This window comes from Musca domestica, unplaced genomic scaffold (genome assembly GCF_030504385.1).
Source record: "Musca domestica strain aabys unplaced genomic scaffold, Musca_domestica.polishedcontigs.V.1.1 56, whole genome shotgun sequence".
Lineage (NCBI taxonomy): Eukaryota > Metazoa > Arthropoda > Insecta > Diptera > Muscidae > Musca > Musca domestica.
Genome location: NW_026712356.1, coordinates 2,064,652 through 2,083,921, shown reverse-complemented (window position 1 = coordinate 2,083,921; position 19,270 = coordinate 2,064,652). Strand labels below are relative to the sequence as shown.

At 37.1% G+C, this 19,270-nt stretch overlaps 1 protein-coding gene across 3 annotated transcripts; it reads left to right on the top strand.

Moving 5' to 3' along the window:
* Positions 1–974: 974 nt before the first annotated feature.
* Positions 975–8,703, top strand: LOC101901147 (dentin sialophosphoprotein). Of its 3 annotated transcripts, none has more exons than XM_005185562.4 (8): positions 975–1,091; positions 1,802–1,976; positions 2,056–2,150; positions 2,240–2,416; positions 2,551–4,346; positions 4,414–4,740; positions 4,808–4,912; positions 7,957–8,703. In XM_005185562.4, exons 2-8 carry the CDS (start codon positions 1,937–1,939, stop codon positions 8,015–8,017), a joined length of 2,601 nt encoding a protein of 866 aa, XP_005185619.1. In that variant the 5' UTR covers positions 975–1,091; positions 1,802–1,936; the 3' UTR covers positions 8,018–8,703. The 3 variants fall into 3 exon arrangements, with proteins under 3 accessions (XP_005185619.1, XP_005185616.1, XP_005185618.1); XM_005185559.4 differs by having other exon boundaries at positions 1,082–1,220; XM_005185561.4 differs by lacking the exon at positions 975–1,091 and adding an exon at positions 1,113–1,293.
* The last annotated feature ends 10,567 nt before the right edge of the window (positions 8,704–19,270 follow it).

The following is a 19,270-nucleotide window of genomic DNA, read 5'->3' as shown; positions in this document are numbered from 1 at the left end:
CTCGCGGACAAAATGCGTACCGCGAATGAAAGAGAAAACAAAATGTACTTTCGTTTGAATGTACATACGCCATTCAACATTGTAGTTTTCATTCATAATTTTCAGTCTTCCAAAAAATTTTTAAAATTTCATTAAATTTTTCTAGTTTTAATTTTTAAATGTCATAAATTATTTTTTCGATAAATGCTCTCATTTGTTAGGGATGGGACATATTTTTTCGTTGTTCGGAGAGTGATTTGATTCGAACAATGTACAAATATGAGTGTTCGCTCAGGAAATTTTGTGTGAAGAATTAAGTAGTTTTTTCATAGTTAAGGGTCGAACAAAGAATAGAGAGCGAATCAAGTGTAGTGGAAACGCCACATTACAGTTTTTATTATTATGACCGATTTTCTCTTTATGATATACAAAAAAATTACAAAACTAGTACATTTTCGAACAGAGATATTATGTACAATTTTTTCATAAATTTTCATTGACAATCATGTCTGATGGAAAATAATGGTCTTCACATATGAACTCCCTTCCATTAGGCGACGAACCTGGAACATAGTTATAAAGCTCCAATAGAAAGATCGATATTTCGATTCTCAAGGAAGTTTGACATTTCTGTCATATCGATTAATCGAGAAGTAAAATAAACAAAACCTTAAGAGAATTACATGTTCTAATTTTACATATAGACGGGACACAATTTGTAAGTGTAATTTTCCATCAATTCTGGCGAATATTGTAAACGACTTCTTCGAGTATCATCCCCATTTTCTACAGCAAACACATACATTTTGGAAACTGGCACAGAACGATAACAACTCTCATTCTTTTTTTCCTCGGGTGAGCCAAACAGCTGTAGCGGCGTGTTGCTTCTTCCAGTTTCTATACATTCTATGTATTGCTTTGTCTTTCATTCGCTACTCTCTGTGTATTGGTGTATACTTGTATAATAGTTGTTAATGTGTTTGTGTACAGAGTCTGCCGCTCCACCGCCGTTGGGTTTTCACATGAAAAGCCGCCGCCGTAGAAAAAACCCGTTCTGCTTCGTTGTCTGATTACAAGTTCTAATTTTACATACACACGCACACACACCATCTGTAAGTGCAATTTTTCCTCAATTCTGCCACAGCAAACTTATAAATGGGCGAAAAATGCTAAATTAAGCAACTTCCAATAGTTACTTTGGCGAAAATAGCATAGTTCATGATTCCAATAAACGACTTATGGTATGACTGTTGAAGTAATATAAACAATTAATAAAATAAACAAAAAACCATAGGAGAAGAAACAGGTGCAAGTGTAAGTGGTCAGACAGACAGATAGACAAAACATACATGTTCGGCTGTGAATGACCAGTCGCGACTAGCCATAATAGTAATCATACATGGAGTAAAAAAGAAGGAGGCGGTGTACTCAACTCTAGAAGAAAATACAACAAACGAGCTAATAGAACGTATTCTGTGAATATGCATAAATTATAAATTTATAATACACTGGAATTTTTTTTAATAAACAAAACACGTACTACTGCGTCGAAGAAGGGTATTGTGTGGGAAAGAATCAACGTAACAGAGAATATCCCAGAAATAATAGACAAAAAAGATTTTTTAATACAATTTAAAAATAAAATTACATGTTTCGAGATGTAAGGATTATGTGATCAAGACCTTCTGCATTGTGAGATTATAATTGAGCTGCCATTATTTTCAGTTTTAGTTCTTTGTTACTTCGCTGCTTGGGCTTTTTAGGCCATTTAAGTTCAATTACCTTTAGCTGCCCACTTAAAACAATAAATTCATTCTTTCAGCCTGATTTTCATGCATTTGGATGTTGATGCTGGTGTCACACATAAAAACGCACACAAATACATATACAGGTCAAAATTGGAGCAAGCCTCTTAATATAGGATTTTCAGCATAAATTCTCAGCGCAAAAAAATAAAATGTGGAAGTGTCATAAATGTGGAAAGCCCGTCTATTTCGGTGAGTTATTTAACCTTAATTCAGCTGGAAGGAACAATGAATGAAATTAATTTATCTTGTTATTCTGTTTTCTATTCAGCGGAGCGTAAACAGTCTTTAGGCTATGATTGGCATCCCGAATGTTTACGCTGCGAGGAGTGTGGCAAACGTTTGAATCCCGGACAACATGCTGAGGTGGGTGTGTACATTGCCTTTGGCTTTGTCACCACAACAAGTTTCAATTAACACTTTTTCTTTTGTTTTTCTTTGTTTTCTTCCCATAGCATAAAGGTGTGCCTTACTGTCATGTACCATGCTATGGAGCCCTATTTGGACCACAATTGTTTGGGCATGGTACTCGTGTAGAATCTCATAAAAGTTTTGGCAATAAAACTTTTCAAAGACCTGGACAGCAAAATGGTCCATCTTTACCCAGAGATCATTTGGAATCAAAGTTAAAGGTAGAAAAAAAAAAATCAATTTGGATTTGAACTTTAAAAATTACAAAATTCAAAAATTTTCCGAGGAGACGATTTGTGAATAATGCGAAATATATTCAATTCCATTCTTATCGTTTTTTTCATTTCTTTTCTAGGTCTATAATCAATTTTACGACAATAAAAGCATGGAAGTGCGTAGCAGAGAAGTTAACAATCGTCTAATTCTCGAAGGGGCCTTGCGTGTATATTGGGGTGTTCAGGGTGTTATTCATCTTAAGGAAGACGACGACCAACGTACCTTTGTAGTGCGCAAACGTAACTCGTGTCGTATGTCAAAAGCAGATTCATCGGACAAAGAGAACAATGATGGTAGTGAATCATTAGATGTTGGTACAACAACCAGTGACCAGGTCGATGCCATATCAACAGACATATCACTCACCGAAAGTATGTCATTCGATTCGTGTAGTTTAAATGAATTTCCTGATCTACCAACTACACCAGAAGAAGCCTCTGCCAACACCACGGGTACTCAAAACATAACAAATGGCGGAGATGGTGGAGTTGCAAATGGTAACGAGGTTGATACATCTTCGACCAATACATCCACCCTATGCGATGATCAATGTTCATCTTTGACAACGACGAACACATCAACAACTACAAATGGTGTTAGCTCAACACTGCCTTCAAAACTGGATAAATTAGTGAAATTGGAATGGGATGAAATTGATGATCTATTGCAGGTGGAAAGGCGTGTCAGTGAAAAGGATAAAATCTATGAAACTATGCCGGTGCGTTTGCCCTCAACATCACCCCAAAACTCATCGTCGTCGTCCCCAACATCGGACAGCTCCAAAACAGTTTCCAATCAAATGAGTACAGATACAACAAATCTCGAAGATATAACTTCCTCGAAAAATTCAACAACATCCTCCTCACCTGTTTCATCACCTTCATCGGCCACAACTTCTAATAATACCACTTCTTCGGATAACTTCTTAACGGCCACCGGCTCTATGGCTACCACCACAAGCAGCACAAGGGATACCACCACCACCAATGCCACCACTTCCACTACCACTGTAGATAATTATGAAACCTCCGATGATGCCACTTTGAAACCCATGGACTTTGAAGATTTCAAACGTAGCGTTCATCAGGACTACGTTAATGGTGCCAACTCATTTCAAGAACCCAATGATGATACGTTAAAACGTAATCAACCAATAGATCCATCACGCATACACGATTCTCTGAAGCTTTACAGCCATGCCTCTGGCGATAATCCAATGAGTAAAAGTTTTAATTGTGAACACGCTTTGCGCTCCATTGATGCCACATTTATCAATGATACTTTGGCATTGCGGATGTCTGAAAGTGGTTCACCACAAAAGCGTTCCCCCTATGTTTTGCAAAAGAGTGGTTCTGCGCAGGCGCAACTTATTACAAATGGACGTTTTGAAAAGGGTATAAATCGATCAAAGTCGGGGCCATCATGCATGGCAGCATATTCATCCAGTGATGATGACGATGATGATTCTACGCTGAAACCACAACGTAGATCAGCAAACCAAATCGGTCCTGGCGATCACATTTCGGCAACAATACGTAAAAGTGATATACCACCACGATTTATACAAATCAATATGAATTGTTATCCCAAAGAAGGTGGCGGGCAGGGCAGTAGTGAATGTGATTCGAGTCGGCAGGGAAATGCTGGCCAGTCGTCAACTTCACAAAGTGGTGCAGCGGCTGGTGATGAGTTGACCCAGTCGGAAGAAATGTTTACGGCCACAGCAGGTGATAGTAGACCAAGCAATAAAGGAAAATATCCGGAACATTTGGATGACGACGATCAGCCTTTGCATGTGACCGAAGATGGCGTGGTATTGCGAAGGCCACCACGTACTGGTGCTGCAGCCATCAAAAGACGTAGTGGCAACAGAAGGTAAGATAACAAGTGTGTTTTTTTGTCATACAGTTCCAAAGTAAGTTTTGCCCCTTTTTGTTTTTAGATCCCGCACAAAACTAAAACGTCGCTGTTCCATTAACGGTCACTTTTATAATCGTGAAACATCATTCTTTACTCCACCCTATGGTTCGCAAATGTCCGTATGGGTAACATCACTGGTGACAACACAAGAAGTAATCAATTTACTTTTGGAAAAGTATAAAGTTGACAGCCCTGCTGAGAATTTTTCCTTATTTATAATACGCGACAACGGTGAACAGAAACGTCTCAAAGAGAATGAATACCCATTGATTACGCGTATTATGCTTGGACCCCATGAAGATGTAGCCAAACTATTTCTAGTTGATGCCAAGAAAACCGATGAAATAAGGTAAGTTTTTCTTCTTCAAATATAATGCTACTATCAAGGAATTAATAATAAATATTTTATCTTTTAGCAATGAAGTTGCTCAATTTTTAAATTTATCACTACCCGAATGTCGTGCAATTCTAGAACGTTACGATCAGGAATTGGACCGTGAAGTAACCAAAGTTAAAGATAAGTAAGTATATGAAAAAGGTCAAATGAAAACCTATTTAGCATAAAGGTTCGAAATAACAAATTCTAATCTCAAAACATGACCGAATTATTGTTACTTTTCAAGTCCACAGGGATCGATAAATGTTGATGGCATACTAAACATCTTTAAGGATATTGGTCTTCATCGTCCAAGAAACCATTATCTTACTAACTGCCCGTTTCAGCAATTATTGATGCAGTCAGATTACAACAAGGAATCAGCCCATTAAATGTCCTAATGAAGTCGGCGAACTTCGAAATATGTCGAAATATCTATCACCCCTCGGGGGAAAAGGACTTTGATCATCTTCATCAGATTTATAGTTTTTTTTTTGTTTCAATTAGAGGTTGAAGTACTTAGAGGTTGAAGTACTTCTGCAGTGAGGCACAAGGTTTCCGTGCGACAAGTTTAGCCTGATCTCACAAAGTAGAGAATTCGGTTTGGAAATGCTTAAGGGCTTTTGCGGTTTTTCTGTTTTAGAAAAAAATAATTGCTCCATCCGTTGAAATTTTAATCCATTCAGATGGTCCTAAAATAATTCTAAACAACAGTGAAATGATGTCAATTTTAGGTTTATTACATAGCTTTAGCCAATCAGGTTTCTTTATTTAGGTTCTTTATAATTGTTAATGATTGCGGATTCAGTGTTTACATAGCCAAAGGGTTTCTGAACTGAGCGTTGACTCTAGCCTTTACCACATTCTCACCTTGCAATGTTGTAGCCTGAATAGTGATCCCAATCTTCATCCGTAGCCACGATTTTTTCATACCGGCCAGATTGATTTTAATTCCATTGTACCAGTTCATCTAGCTTCTGCCTTTATTGAGCAAATGACTTCAAGGTCTTGAATCTGCGTGTCGTTTCTCGACTATTCCTCAGCTTTCTCAGTTGCTTCTGTCTTGAAATTACCCGGTAGCCCACACAGGCGGGCATGTACAATTTCTATGACTAGTTAATGTTTTAGGACGACGTCAGAGCTAATATTAGTTTTAAGGGACGCCTTACTATCCGCGTCGATAGTCGCCTGTTCTGCCATCTCAGTTTCCTGTATTTTGATATATTCTTTTGCCCTCATGACATCGAAAATCTTTTCCGGTTTATACAAGTTTAACGAAAAAGTCATTTTAAATTTTTAAGAGTATGATTCGGCTATCATGTTTTCTTTGGATCCTTCACCTTATAAAGAAACCCCGACCTGATGCAGTGTGAGAACTTTTTATTTGTCCCCGCTTGAAATCAAGATCTCAGTGTTAGCGAACTTCATTGTTTCTGTTTAGTAATTTATTCATAGCAGATAATGGGCCATGTCACAGTACACATCCCGTGCACTTAGCAGGAATTCTCTAACTTTAAATGGTTGAATTCTACAATAGAGTGTGATAAACTCTTTCTTTGTTTGGAATTTGGCTTCGACACAGAATTTAAATGTATTGCTGGAATGAAATGACCGAGCTCGGTATTGGTTGGTTGATTAATTGAAATCATTTTTTTTACTTAACCTCTTCAATGTTTTATTTTTTCATATACAGGGTAAGATAAAAAAACTGCAACAAAGTCAAACGCCATAATTTTTACATTTTTTTTTTAAATTTTATTGAGTGAAAGAAAAAAAAATTCGGAAATAGCATCACATTTGGCACGAATTATGACCTTCAAACGGTCAATGAAACCGTCACACGCTGCCCGAATGTTGCTCTGCGGAATTTTGGCCCATTCCCAGCGAACGCTTGCTTGAGGTGATGGACACTTTCATATTTTTTAGTGCCAACTTTTTTTCTAAAATTCTCCAGACACAATATATCATCGGATTGGTATCCGGAGATTTTGGTGGCCATTGTGCGCTGGAAATGAAGCGAGAAACCTCATTTTGCAACCATTCTTGGGGGGCGCGTGCTGAGTGCGATGGTGCTAAGTCCTGTTGGAATGTCCAAGGTCTGCGGCCAAAATGTTTGCGTGCCCTAGGTTTTTATACACCCTCCAATATATTTTCGCGATAATATTCGGCATTTATTCTGATGCCACGGTCGATTAATACGAGTGGAGGTGACCATTGGCTATAATGGTGACCCACATAATCACCATGGCCGGCGCTTGTGTTCTGGTGGCCAACCGAAGGTGCACATTTTCAGCTGACCTCTTTGGCAAGTAAACGCGATCATTTTGTTTCTGCTGGACAACGAATGTTTCCTCATCGGAGAAAATCAAATTCGGCAGTTCACCAATTTCGGCCAAGCGAAGCAACTCTTTAGCTCTTTTGAGTCCATTTTCTTTCTGTTGCTGTGCAAGTTCTTGCACTTCTCGGAATTTCAATGGCTTTACCCCGAGCTCATTTTTCAATATTTACCGAATGGAATATTGCGATATGTTCAGCTTACGAGCCATTTTTCGGCCACTGCGACGCGGGTTTTGATCAAGTCGCTTCTTTACTTGTCGAACCATTTCTGCTGATGTTGCTGTTTTCTTCCGTCCTGTTGCTGCTTTCTTCCTTGACATCGGACTACGCTACCAGTATCATGGTAACGAGCGATGGTCGAGACACAAAAGATTTATTTACATTTAAATGTTGGAGTGCTCTAACGATAGCCACTTGTGGTTTTTCAGCTAATTATAAAGAAATCACACTATCACGCTTGAATTCCATCACGAATAACTTTTTGTCTGGAAAATGCTCACCAAAATGCTTTTGTACGCTTTTAAACAATATAATGAGCTGTCACTGGAATAATTTTAACAGCTGTCGGACGAGTGGCTTAGAAATGACAGCAGTCTGAAGTTGGTTGCAGTTTTTTCATATCACCCTGTATTAGTCCTTAATGTTGGCATACTTCGAGTTTTCAATCTAAATTCAAAATCTGGCTGTATTCCTAAAGTAGGAAGAATGATACGCTTATGGTCCCTAAGGGTTGAGAGACTCAGTTAATTTAAAACTTCCTTATTAACGTATATTTTAATAACAATAATAATACCTTGTTTTATGGTAACACAACTATCAACTAATTAAATTTCGTTTGTTATCTTTTTTCAGATATGCTGAATTACGTCGCCGTATTGTTGCACGTATGGAATCTCTTAAGGTTCACTTATAAATTCCTTTTTTTTTTTTCAAATATGTACTTGTATTTCCGTTTGCAATCATTATACTTATACAATTAATTCTAAAATCCAATTTTCCATTTACAAAACCCCAGTAATATAAGTTATCCACTATGCTGTCGTCTATGTTCTTCTTTATAATAATTTTTTACAATTATGTTTAAGCCCAAATGTTCTATGTCCCCTTTTACCACATACAAACATACACAGCTACATTATGCTAATATTGTTATAACACAATTGCCAAAAGTGTGCATTTTATTTTGTATTTCACAGTATTTTGAAAAGAAAGAAACAAACCATTTCGAACAATCAAGTGTCATTTTACATTTTTTTAATTAATTTTTAAATTTGTTTAATCTAATTGATTTTTTATTAGTTAATAATATATTTTATTTTTTTCTACGCAAGATATTATTGTTTTTCTCTTTCTTGATTTGAAACATATTTTTTATCTCGATTTACCGTCAATTCAAACAATATCTCAACACCTATACTAATCCTCCTTTAAAATACAAAGAAAAAAATCTCTAAAAATTGTTAACATAAATCAAAAAACCCAAGAATATTGCAAATATAAATTATTGACTATTGCAAACTATTTAATTTCACGAACAAAAAACAAAGAGAATCACAAACAATTGGTCTGAATTTCAATAATAGTTTAACGAATTTTTTTTACAAAAATAACAAATTAAATCATTAATTATTGTAGGTTTTTTATACAAACAAATAGTTTATATAGAACAGCATAATGAACAAGAGATATGTTTTTAAAACCAAAAAAAAAAAAAACTTATAAAATATATATATGAAAACTTTATGAAGTACCCCAGTGTTTAACAAACAAATGTGTGTTTTATTTCTTTCGTCGTTTTTACAAAACGAATGGAAACACTCTATTCTTAGATTAATTAAGTGTAAAGGTAAAGGTGGATATTAGAGTTCCAATAATGCATATCGTTAGGTTTGTTGAAATATTTTACATAAACAAGAATTTAAAACGAAAGGGGAAGGAGCCGAGTTGCACTCGGTCAGGACTTTCCAACTCTATGAAATCAATATCGACAACAGTTTTTTTTCAGAGCTGAACAAATTTTGTCGGTAGTTTTGTTCGCCATTCTATTAATCCGTCTTTACGATCGAACAAAATGGCTTTCCTCGTTCTGTGTACAAGAGTGCTGCCATTTCCGCTTCCTTCAGATGCTATGCTTGCAACCCACTCCGCAACTGGTAAATTAATTTTATTATTTCACATCATACTGTTTTCATGAGTTATTCCATCTAGAACTTCCAATGGAACTGTTGAGTTTTTAGGAGTGTATACGAAAATCGCTGATCCGTCTCAATTAGTTTTTGGTTCAAATTTATGGCATATCAAATATATTTTGGGTGCCAAAAATTGATTGTTTATGCTTCTTTGTTGACTTGTTATTTTTATAAAATCAAAATTTAAATCGTAACTTCGGCGTGTAGCCTACAACTCTAGCCACGTTTCGTGCAGCCAAAAATGGCAAAAGTATTGTATCACGTCCTTTAGATTTATTGTTTGTGACGTTTTTAGCCTCTCGGAGCCTGTTCATAATCACCTGTATTCACGAAAAGGGGATCCGACTTGGAATTGAGGTGCCGGAAATCCATGCACAGTCTCCAACTGCAATTCTTCGGATGGAGAAATACGTCTTCTGTGATATCCGGCATAAGAAATAGAGGTTGAGATGAGAAAACTGCAACCAACTTCAGACTGCTGTCATTTCTAAGCCACTCGTCCGACAGCTGTTAAAATTATTCCAGTGACAGCTCATTATATTGTTTACAAGCGGGCAAAAGCATTTTGGTGAGAATTTTCCAGAAAAAAAGTTATTCGTGTTGGCATTCAAGCGTTTTAGTGTGTTTTCTTTATATTTGGCTGGAAAACCACAAGTGGCTATCGTTAGAGCAATCCAGCATTTAAATGTGAATAAATTTTTTGTGTCTCCTACCATCGCTCGTTACCGTGATACTGGTAGCGTAACCTGACGTCAAGGAAGTGGACAAAAGAAAACGGCAATATCGGCAGAAATGGTTCGAAAAGTAAAGAAGCGACTTGATCGAAACCCGCGTGTCCGAAAATGGCTCGTGAGCTAAACATATCGCAATATTCCATTCGGAAAATATTGAAAAATGAGCTCGGGGTAGAGCCATTGAAATTCCAAAAGGTGCAAGAACTTACACCTCAACAGAAAGAAAATAGACTCTAAAGAGTAGCTTCGCTTGGCCGAAAGTGATGAACTGCCGAATTTGGTTTTCTCCCATGAGAAAACATTCCTTGTCCAGCAGTTTGTAAACAAACAAAATGATTATCTTCACTTACGAAAGAGGTCAGCTGAGGGCCATAATTTGTGCCAAAGGAGACCAATTCGCGCAAATTTAAACTTATTCTAAAATTTGATGCTATTTCCGACATTTTTGCTTTCATTCAATAACATTTAAAAAATTTAAAAATTAATAGCGTTTGACTTTGTTGCAGTTTTTTTATCTCACCCTGTAGATAGAAGGGTATCAGTTAGTGGCACAGGTATATGGTGGCCTTAATGACATATTGAGTTTGATGCTGTGATCCATATGTTAAAAAATCAAGCTGGCTGGAAGAAGTGCTGTCAATCTCCTCTTAAATCTTTACAACTTTCCCACTTTTTATTATTATTCCTGATCCATACTAGGGCTGTGTCCCTAATAATATAATCATCGGAAACAGGTTGTAGAACGTACATATTGGCCATCTCTTTCCTCGTTCAATAAATTTCAATGGATCCTGGCCTCAGTAGAAGCTAACTTTCCTTGGCTTGGCTACGGCTCGAATATCGATGTGCGGTGGTTTTCTACATCAAAAACCTTGTACTGCTAGTTGCGATGGGCTGCCGATTTCGAGTGGTGATTTTACCTCAATAGGACTCGTCTTTGGTGATACAGTTGGGGTTTCTTTGGTGATACAGTTAACTCACTGTCTTGTATGGTGACTGGTCATAAAGTCCTGCAATAACCTTTCGAGAACATCCTTATCATTACTACTACTTTAAAAATTCGGATCCTTGTTCACAGTTCTTCTACCGTTTCATTTATCATTTATTTATTTTTCATTCTGGAGACTGTAAGCCGATGATGTTCGCAATGTCGTAGGCATTTTAGTAAACGGGTAATGTGCCCCTTATATAGCATGTTAGTAAACGGGTAATACGCCCCTATGGGCGCCACAGTAACGCCACGGTTTGTGCCGTTTGCTGAGTTATGTTCGCGGAAACTAAGCTACATCGGAGAACTTAACTTTGTTCAGTGACCCGAGTAATGAGAGTAGCTTTGTGTATAGTTTTCGTAGAGATACCAAGGTTTATTAAATATTTATTAAATATATTATTCGTTCTTGGTAAGTATGAGGTGGTGGCGAATATCCGGGGTTTCTCGCTATCAGTGGCATGGACAACACGCTGGATCAAATTGATGAGGTCCTAGATTGGGCTCTGACAACGTGAGTAATCTGGTTTCTCGATTTGACCCTGCTACAGAGTTGCTTTCTCTAACTCACTTCTCTCGGATTCAGTTGTCGTCTAGTTGTCCACGTTTCAACTGGTGTAAATAGAGTCTGGTACCTGATTTCATTTACTGGTGCTAAAATCTTGAAAGTATGTTCCGAAGGTGTCAGGTAAGGCTGGGTTTTTGGAAATGTGTGCTAGAAAGGTACCCCTTCGTATTTGGCGAACCAGTAGAGCTTAATTTGGATTGAGGGTCACTGATGGCGTGTGTGATGTATGTACCAAAGCGTTTTTTGGAAATTCGCTCTATAAGTGTAGGCAAAATATTAAAATGTACTATATTTGGTTAGGCTTATTTGTAGAGGAACTAGCTGCTAGGTGTGCCCTGAGACTCAATGAACTGGGACAATGGCGGAGCCAATCCATCGGACACTCTGTCATTCTTAAGTATGTGGAGAATGTAAGTAATCAGGCTATTGCTAGCGACTATATACTCCCTAGGCACAGCTTTGAATTACTCGATATCTGCATACCAAACAGGGATATCTGGTCCCGTGGCACTCCACCTTTTAACGGTATAGCTGTCTATACTGATGGTTCAAAGATGGACAGTGGAACGGGGGCTGGAGTCTACTGTGAAAGTTTAGGTATCCAACGATCCTTCAGACTAAACAGCGATTGTAGTGTTTTTCAGGCAGAGATTTTTGCTGTCAGAATGGCCATAGAGCTGTTGGAAAACAGAATCGATGAGCGGAATGGACCGGTGACTATATATGTCGATAGTCAAGCGGCCCTAAAAGCTCTAGATTCTTTTATAATCAAATCTAAGGCTGTTCTGGAGTGCAAAACTGCCCTGGAAAAGGCTAAGTCGTTTGTTAAGCTCTGTTGGGTTCCTGGACACTGCAACATTTCTGGCAATGAATCTGCCGATGAATTGGCCAGACGCGGATCTGAGTCAGTAGATCTAGAGATTGAGACCTCAGTGAAGCCACCTTTATGCCACTTCTTTCAAGTACTTCATAATCACTATCTTGGGAGATTTCAGCAAAACTGGCTATCTGGAAGGGGATGTAACATCTCCAAAAAGATTTGGCCAGTGAACTCAGAAAAGAGATCACGGTCACTCACATCCATGACGAAGTTGGACTTGAAGCTTGTGGTGGGTCTAATTACAGGTCATTGCAACATAAAAGCCATGACTTCAAAATGGGGGGGTGACGACACTGAATACTGCAGGCTTTGCCAAGATGAGGAAGAAACAGAAACGGTGGAACACTTACTCTGTCACTGTCCTACTCTGATCGGAGTAAGACATAGGCTTTTAGGTAAGCAAATTCTGCCGGATTTGTCATGCCTCTCCGAAACCGAGCCAGTAGTTATTCTTCAGCTAGCCAGAAGACTAAAATGGCTAAGGACGACACGCTGACTATAGCGTGGATGAAAACCCACTAACTCTTCTTTTTCCTACCTTTTTCCTATCTTTTCTATTCTAACCTCCTAACTTCTTTTCTAAATTAGGATGATCACAATGGACCACTAGGTCTCCGAGTGGAGTGGTTGTTTTTATGCAACCACACATCCTTTAACCTAACCTACTACATTTGGTACCATTTCTTTTCATGTGAACGGTTAGAGCTAAATGCTTAAAATTTGTAATGGGAATCAAGGTTGAGGACTAGGGGCGATGTAAGGAGGTAGTTTTGGAAGTGTGTACCCATGTATACGAAAAGCACTAAATAGTTCTAAATTGAGTAGAATTTGGATTTGAAAGAACGGATGGAACTGGAATCCTGAAATTTAAAATAAACTTTACTGGTGGAGTGTTGCAGTACGTTTATTTGGATTTAAATTGTCATATCCATTACTTTTACGTCAAATAAATCCTCTCAAAGTAGGTTAACCCTACAAAAAGTTCTAACGTAAACATGGCATTGGATTGGGATATGTAGGTAGTTTTCAAAAGTTGTACTTATGTGCACGAAAAGTACTAAAATTGATGCAATTTAAGTTTTAAGACAACACGTAGAGTTGGATCTTGAAATTTGGAAATAAGATTACTATTGGTTTGTACAATTTAGGTAGTCATAGTCAATTTGTACTTATGTGTAATAAATAGTACTAAATTTGGTACAATTTGGATTTGGATGAACCAATAGAGCTGGCATCGTGAAATTTGGAAATAAGAGGATTGGGATATGGAGGTAATTGATGAGGTCCCAATTCTGGAAGTTTGTACTTCTATGTACTAAATTCGATACAATTTTTGGTGAATCAATCGAACTGGATTGCTGAAATTTGGAAAAAATATTTTTGTAAATTCGTCATTATATGTACAAAATGATACTAAATTTCGTACAATTTCGATCTGGGTGAACCGATATTGTTGAAATGCTGAGATTTGGAAATAAGATTACTACTATTGCATTGTAAGAATGTGGTATGCCTGTAGTTTTTGAAATTCGGAAATATGACCTCTATTTGATTGTATAATATAGATAGTTATATAAATTTGTACTTATGTGTACTCAATGGTACTAACTTTGGTACAGTAAGTTAATATATGAAGGCGGTTTTGGTAATGTGCTAAATGTGCGAATTGCACTAAATGGTACTAAATTTGGAACAGTTTTGTGGGTGAAGCTGGAATTTTGAAATTTTGCATTGAGGTCCATGTCGGTGGATGGTTTGTGATATAGAGATGGTTTTAGAAATGTGTAAATTTTGGTATTGGTTGAATGCGAGTAGGTTATGCTTGAAATCTGAAATTTTGTATTAGGGTCGATGTTGATGTGAAATATACAGGCTGAGATAAAAAAACTGCAACAAAGTCAAACGCCATAATTTTAAAATTTTTTTTTTTAATATATTGAATAAAAGCAAAAGATGCCGGAAATAGTACCAAATTTTAGAATAAGTTTAGATTTGTTCGAATTGGTCAACTTTGGCACGAATTATGGCCTTGACTTTGGTATTTTTAGTACCAACCTTGCTTTCCAAAATACTCCAGACACAATAGTCCAACGGATTGGTATCCGGAGATTTTGGTGGCCATTGTGCGCTGGAAATGAAGCGAGGAACCTCATTTTGTAACGATCCTTGGGTGGCGCGTGCTGAGTGCAATGGTGTTGCAAAGTCTGCGGCCAAAATATTTGCGTGCCCAAGGCTTTATACTCCCTCCAGAATATTTTCGCAATAATATTCGGCACTTATTCTGATGTCACGGTCGATTAATACGCTGCTGACCTCTTTGGCAAGTAAACATTTAATTTGTTTACAAACAGCTGAACAACGAATGTTTTCTCAACGAAGAAAACCAAATTCGGCAGTTCACCACTTTTGGCCAAGCGAAGCAACTCTTTATCTCTTTTGAGTCTATTTTCTTTCTGTTGCGGTGTAAGTTCTTGCACTTTTTGGAATTTCAATGGCTTTGCTCCGAACTCATTTTTCAATATTTGCCGAATGGAATATTGCGATATGTTCAGCTCACGAGCCATTTTTCGGCCACTGCGACGAGGGTTTCGATCAAGTCTCTTCTTTACTTTTCAAATCATTTCTGCTGATGTTGCTGTTTTCTTCTGTCCACTTCCTTGACGTCGGGCTACGTTACCAGTATCACGGTAACGAGCGATGGTACGAGACGCAAAAGATTTATTCACATTTAAATGCTGGAGTGCTCTAACGATAGCCACTTGTGGTCTTCCAGCCAAATATAAAGAAATCACACTATCACGCTTGAATTTCATCAGAAATAACTTTTTCTGGAAAATTCTCGCCAAAATGTTGGAATAATTTTAACAGCTGTCGGACGAGTGGCTTAGAAATGACAGCAGTCTGAAGTTGGTACAGTTTTTTCATCTCACCCTGTATTTAATATAGGCATTGTCTTCACCAATGATATTAGATGATTTGAATAAAAGAAAAAATTTGTGTTAACATCAATGGATATAAAATATTTTTTAAGTACGAAATACATTTTTAATAAATGAGACGAGGAACATACTATACGACACGAAATGATTGACGGCTATATATTTTTTCAATCTTTTAGCAAAAACCTTCTTCCCTTCTTTGTTCGCTTAGAAATTTCCCTGGAATATTTCAAACTTTGTAAAAAATCAAATAACTGTAGTTGAAATATTGAAATGCAACATATGTAGAGCCATGAAGAAATTCGTGATTTTTTTATCAATATTCTCATTTTATATTGCCAATTGTGTATGTTATTACTTTCAGTCCAGTCTTATATATTAATTTTATGAAAAAAATCTTTGTTTTTTTTATTGATTTTCAAGAATATTTCTTAATATGAGGAAAAAGTGTCATTACACCATTATTGCTATCGATTAATCTTCGGATGTGGTGAATATGTAAGAGAAAACTATGGTCGAATCAAGTTTGCGTTTATCCATATGCATAAGTGTGCGTGAAACATAAGGACACACTCATTGTTTTGTTTTTTGATTTTTTCATGTGAGACATGCGTATGTGAATGTATGACGAACATATTACTATTACATATTGGTTACATCCTTATGAATAACTTTTGAATTCGTTAACACGAACGTTGTAGATTGATTTCGTCAATATGATGCCAAAATGAATCTGGTAACAGTTGTTGGTAATATTTTATTCAAAAGATATATGTGCGAGTTTTGTTGATATGCATACACATATTTGAAGAGGTAATAGTTTAATAAAAATATATAATATTACCTAAACTTGTATTTCTTCCTTAAGACAAAGGAAAAGCAATAGTAATTCAATAAATTAAGACTATCAGACTGTCTGAGGCATTTGCTTGTAACATGCAGAAGGAAAAGCAGAAGACCCATCGTTCCTTTTGATGATCTTCATACACTCACATTCTGAGTCCATTTATGAATGTCTGTCCGCCAGTCTGTCCATGTATTTTTGTAAGCAAAGTACCGATCGCACTTATTATCTGATTGAGATGAAATTTTACAAAAACGTTTGTTTGGCCGAAGGACGAAATTGGTGGGAATCGGTCTAAATTTAGATATGGCTCCCATATATATCTCAAATTATTTCAATTTAATTATGCGCCATATATGTAATAATCGCAAACGAATTCAACCTAGAAGCAAGTGTTTCCGATTTCAAGTTTATTGTTCAACAAATTGTTAATGCCAGCCCAAATGGAGTGGTTTTTGCACATCCAACCGAATGTTTCTATTTAGTGAAACTCGGTTCCCACATATCTATTGCTCCGATATACAGGGTGAGATAAAAAACTGCAACAAAGACAAACGCTATAATTTTTATTTTTTTTAATTGTATTGAATTCAAGCATAAAATGTCGGAAATAGCATAAAATTTTAGAATAAGTTTAAATTTGTTCGACTTGGTCACCTTTGGTACGAATTATGGCCTTCAAACGGCCAATCAAATCGTCACACGCTGCCCGAATGTTGCTCTGCGGTATTTTGGCCCATTCCCGGGTAAGCGCTTGCTTGGTAATTTTTAGTGTCAACATTGCTTTCCAAATACTCCAGACACAATAGTCCAACGGGTTGGTATCCGAAGATTTTGGTGGCATTGAAGCGAGGAACCTCATTTTGTAATCTTTCTTGGGTGACGCGTGCTGAGTGCGATGGTGCTGAGTCCTATTGGAATGTCCAAGGTCTGCGGCCAAAATGTTTGAGTACCCAAGGTTTTAATACACTCTCCAAAATATTTTCGCATAATATTCGGTATTTATTCTGATTCCACGGTCAATTAATACGAGCGGAGAGCGACCATCGGCTGTTATGGCGGTCCACACCATCGCCATGGCCGGCGCTTGAGTTCTTTTGGCCAACCGAAGGTGCACATTTTCAGCTGACCTCTTTGGCAAGTAAACACGATAATTTTGTTTGTTTACAAACTGCTGGACAACGAATGTTTTATCATCGGAAAACCCCATATTCGGCTGTTCACCACTTTCGGGCAAGCGAAGCAGCTCTTTTGAGCCTATTTTCTTTTAGTTGCGGTGTAAGTTATTGCACTTTTAGGAATTTCAATGTCTGATTTTTTAATATTTGCCGAATGGAATATTGTGATATGTTCAGCCCACGAGCCATTTTTTTCGACCGGTGCGACGCGGGTTTCGATCAAGTCGCTTCCTTACTTTTTGAACAATTTCTGCTGATGTTGCTGTTTTCTTCTTTTTTAGCTACATTATAAACAGATTTTTCTTCAAGTTTCGCATTTAAATATTGCAATAACTTATGACAAAAGTTGCCTAGGTAGGTCTTTTAAGATTTTAACAGAATTTTAAACGGATTTTTTTTTGGAAATTGCCAAATTTGTACCAAATGGTGTAGGGTATTAAAAGTTCGGCCCGGCCGAGCTTATAGCTTTTGTACTTGTTTTATTTAAAACCACAAAATGTTTGTATATAAAATTTTGAAAGTATGTATAAAATCAAAAGATGTAACGAATCTCTCTAAACTCTTATGAAAGTGAAATTTTTTTTAAACTTCAAGTTTTTCAATTTATATCCTATACTTTGATGACTGTGAAACATTTCCCAACGGAATTGTTTCCAATTTGCTATGAATTCTACCTCTTGTGGCAGAATATTGACTATATAGGTATACGATTTCCTTTAGCCAATATATAACGGTACCTTCAGGTACAGGAAAGGCTTCCGTTTTGTATAGCACACATAAGTCCACTTTTGAAAATTCAATACTGATACTTTAACTTTTAAGTTATATTTTTGGTTGGTGTTAAAATCCCTCAAGGCCCGGCCTTGTAAAGATGTGACATATAGGTCCTAAATTAGCTTCCCACATCGCAATATATTTACAAGCATACTAAATTGGTTCTATGCCGAGGATATATATTTGCCGGCAAATTGACTGATACTTGCTTGTAAGGATTTTTCGACAGATGTATTTAAAAAAATCCACACAACTTCTCACGTCTCATTAGGAATTTCTTAGTGTGCAACTTAAAAATATAAGTTCAGCCGGGAATATGAAATTCATCGAAAAATTCTGACACCCTGACGAAAATATTTGTCAATTTTTAATGTTAATGTGTTAATCGTGGCATTTGTGACATCGAAAAACCCCAACACTGTGGTAGCTACTCACCACATGCGAGCGAGGAGGTCATGTTGACAGGTCAGGCCATGCAAAGGAAAAAGATACTCATTGTCGGTTTTTCATTGGAGTTCCATTTTGGCGGCCGTCCTTCCCAAAACAAAAGAAGAATTTAAAAATGTATGTCATTTTGGCCTTACACATGTTTAAGCTTCCATTGCTTTTCGGTTTCTTTTCAAATGGAGCGGCAACTGAGCGACATTCATCTCCCCCACCTTCCTATTACAACATACGGACTGTCAGACAGGGAAAAGAATCCCGATATAAACATACAGTCTGCCGAAAGAGTGTCAAAGTGGTGAGTGTGAATGAGTGTGTATGTGTGCGGTTTGTAATAAAAAAAGTATGGAACCACCACTGCCACCACAACAACACTTTGTGCCAAGGGAAACAAGACAAAGAGAGAGGGTTCGCAATTTGACTCGACTACACCACTGAGCTGTCACTTTTTAACGAATAGAAGAAGATTGATTACCGCCATAGAAATGTCCTTGTTATTTTAACCGTATGGATGAATGAATAGATATGCCAGTGTGTTTGTACGTACGTGTGTGTGACAACAACAACTATATTTGTATGGCTTGTTTGTCTTTTGCCTTTAAAAGTGGGGGTGGTTTCCCAATTGAAA

Excerpts from the sequence above, each read along its gene's own strand:
- LOC101901147 (XM_005185562.4), top strand. The coding sequence starts at position 1,937 with ATGTGGAAGTGTCATAAATGTGGAAAGCCCGTCTATTTCG. Across the intron at positions 2,417-2,550 it reads ATTTGGAATCAAAGTTAAAG|GTCTATAATCAATTTTACGA; the intron begins GTAGAAAAAAAA and ends TTTCTTTTCTAG. Across the intron at positions 4,741-4,807 it reads AAGAAAACCGATGAAATAAG|CAATGAAGTTGCTCAATTTT; the intron begins GTAAGTTTTTCT and ends TTTATCTTTTAG.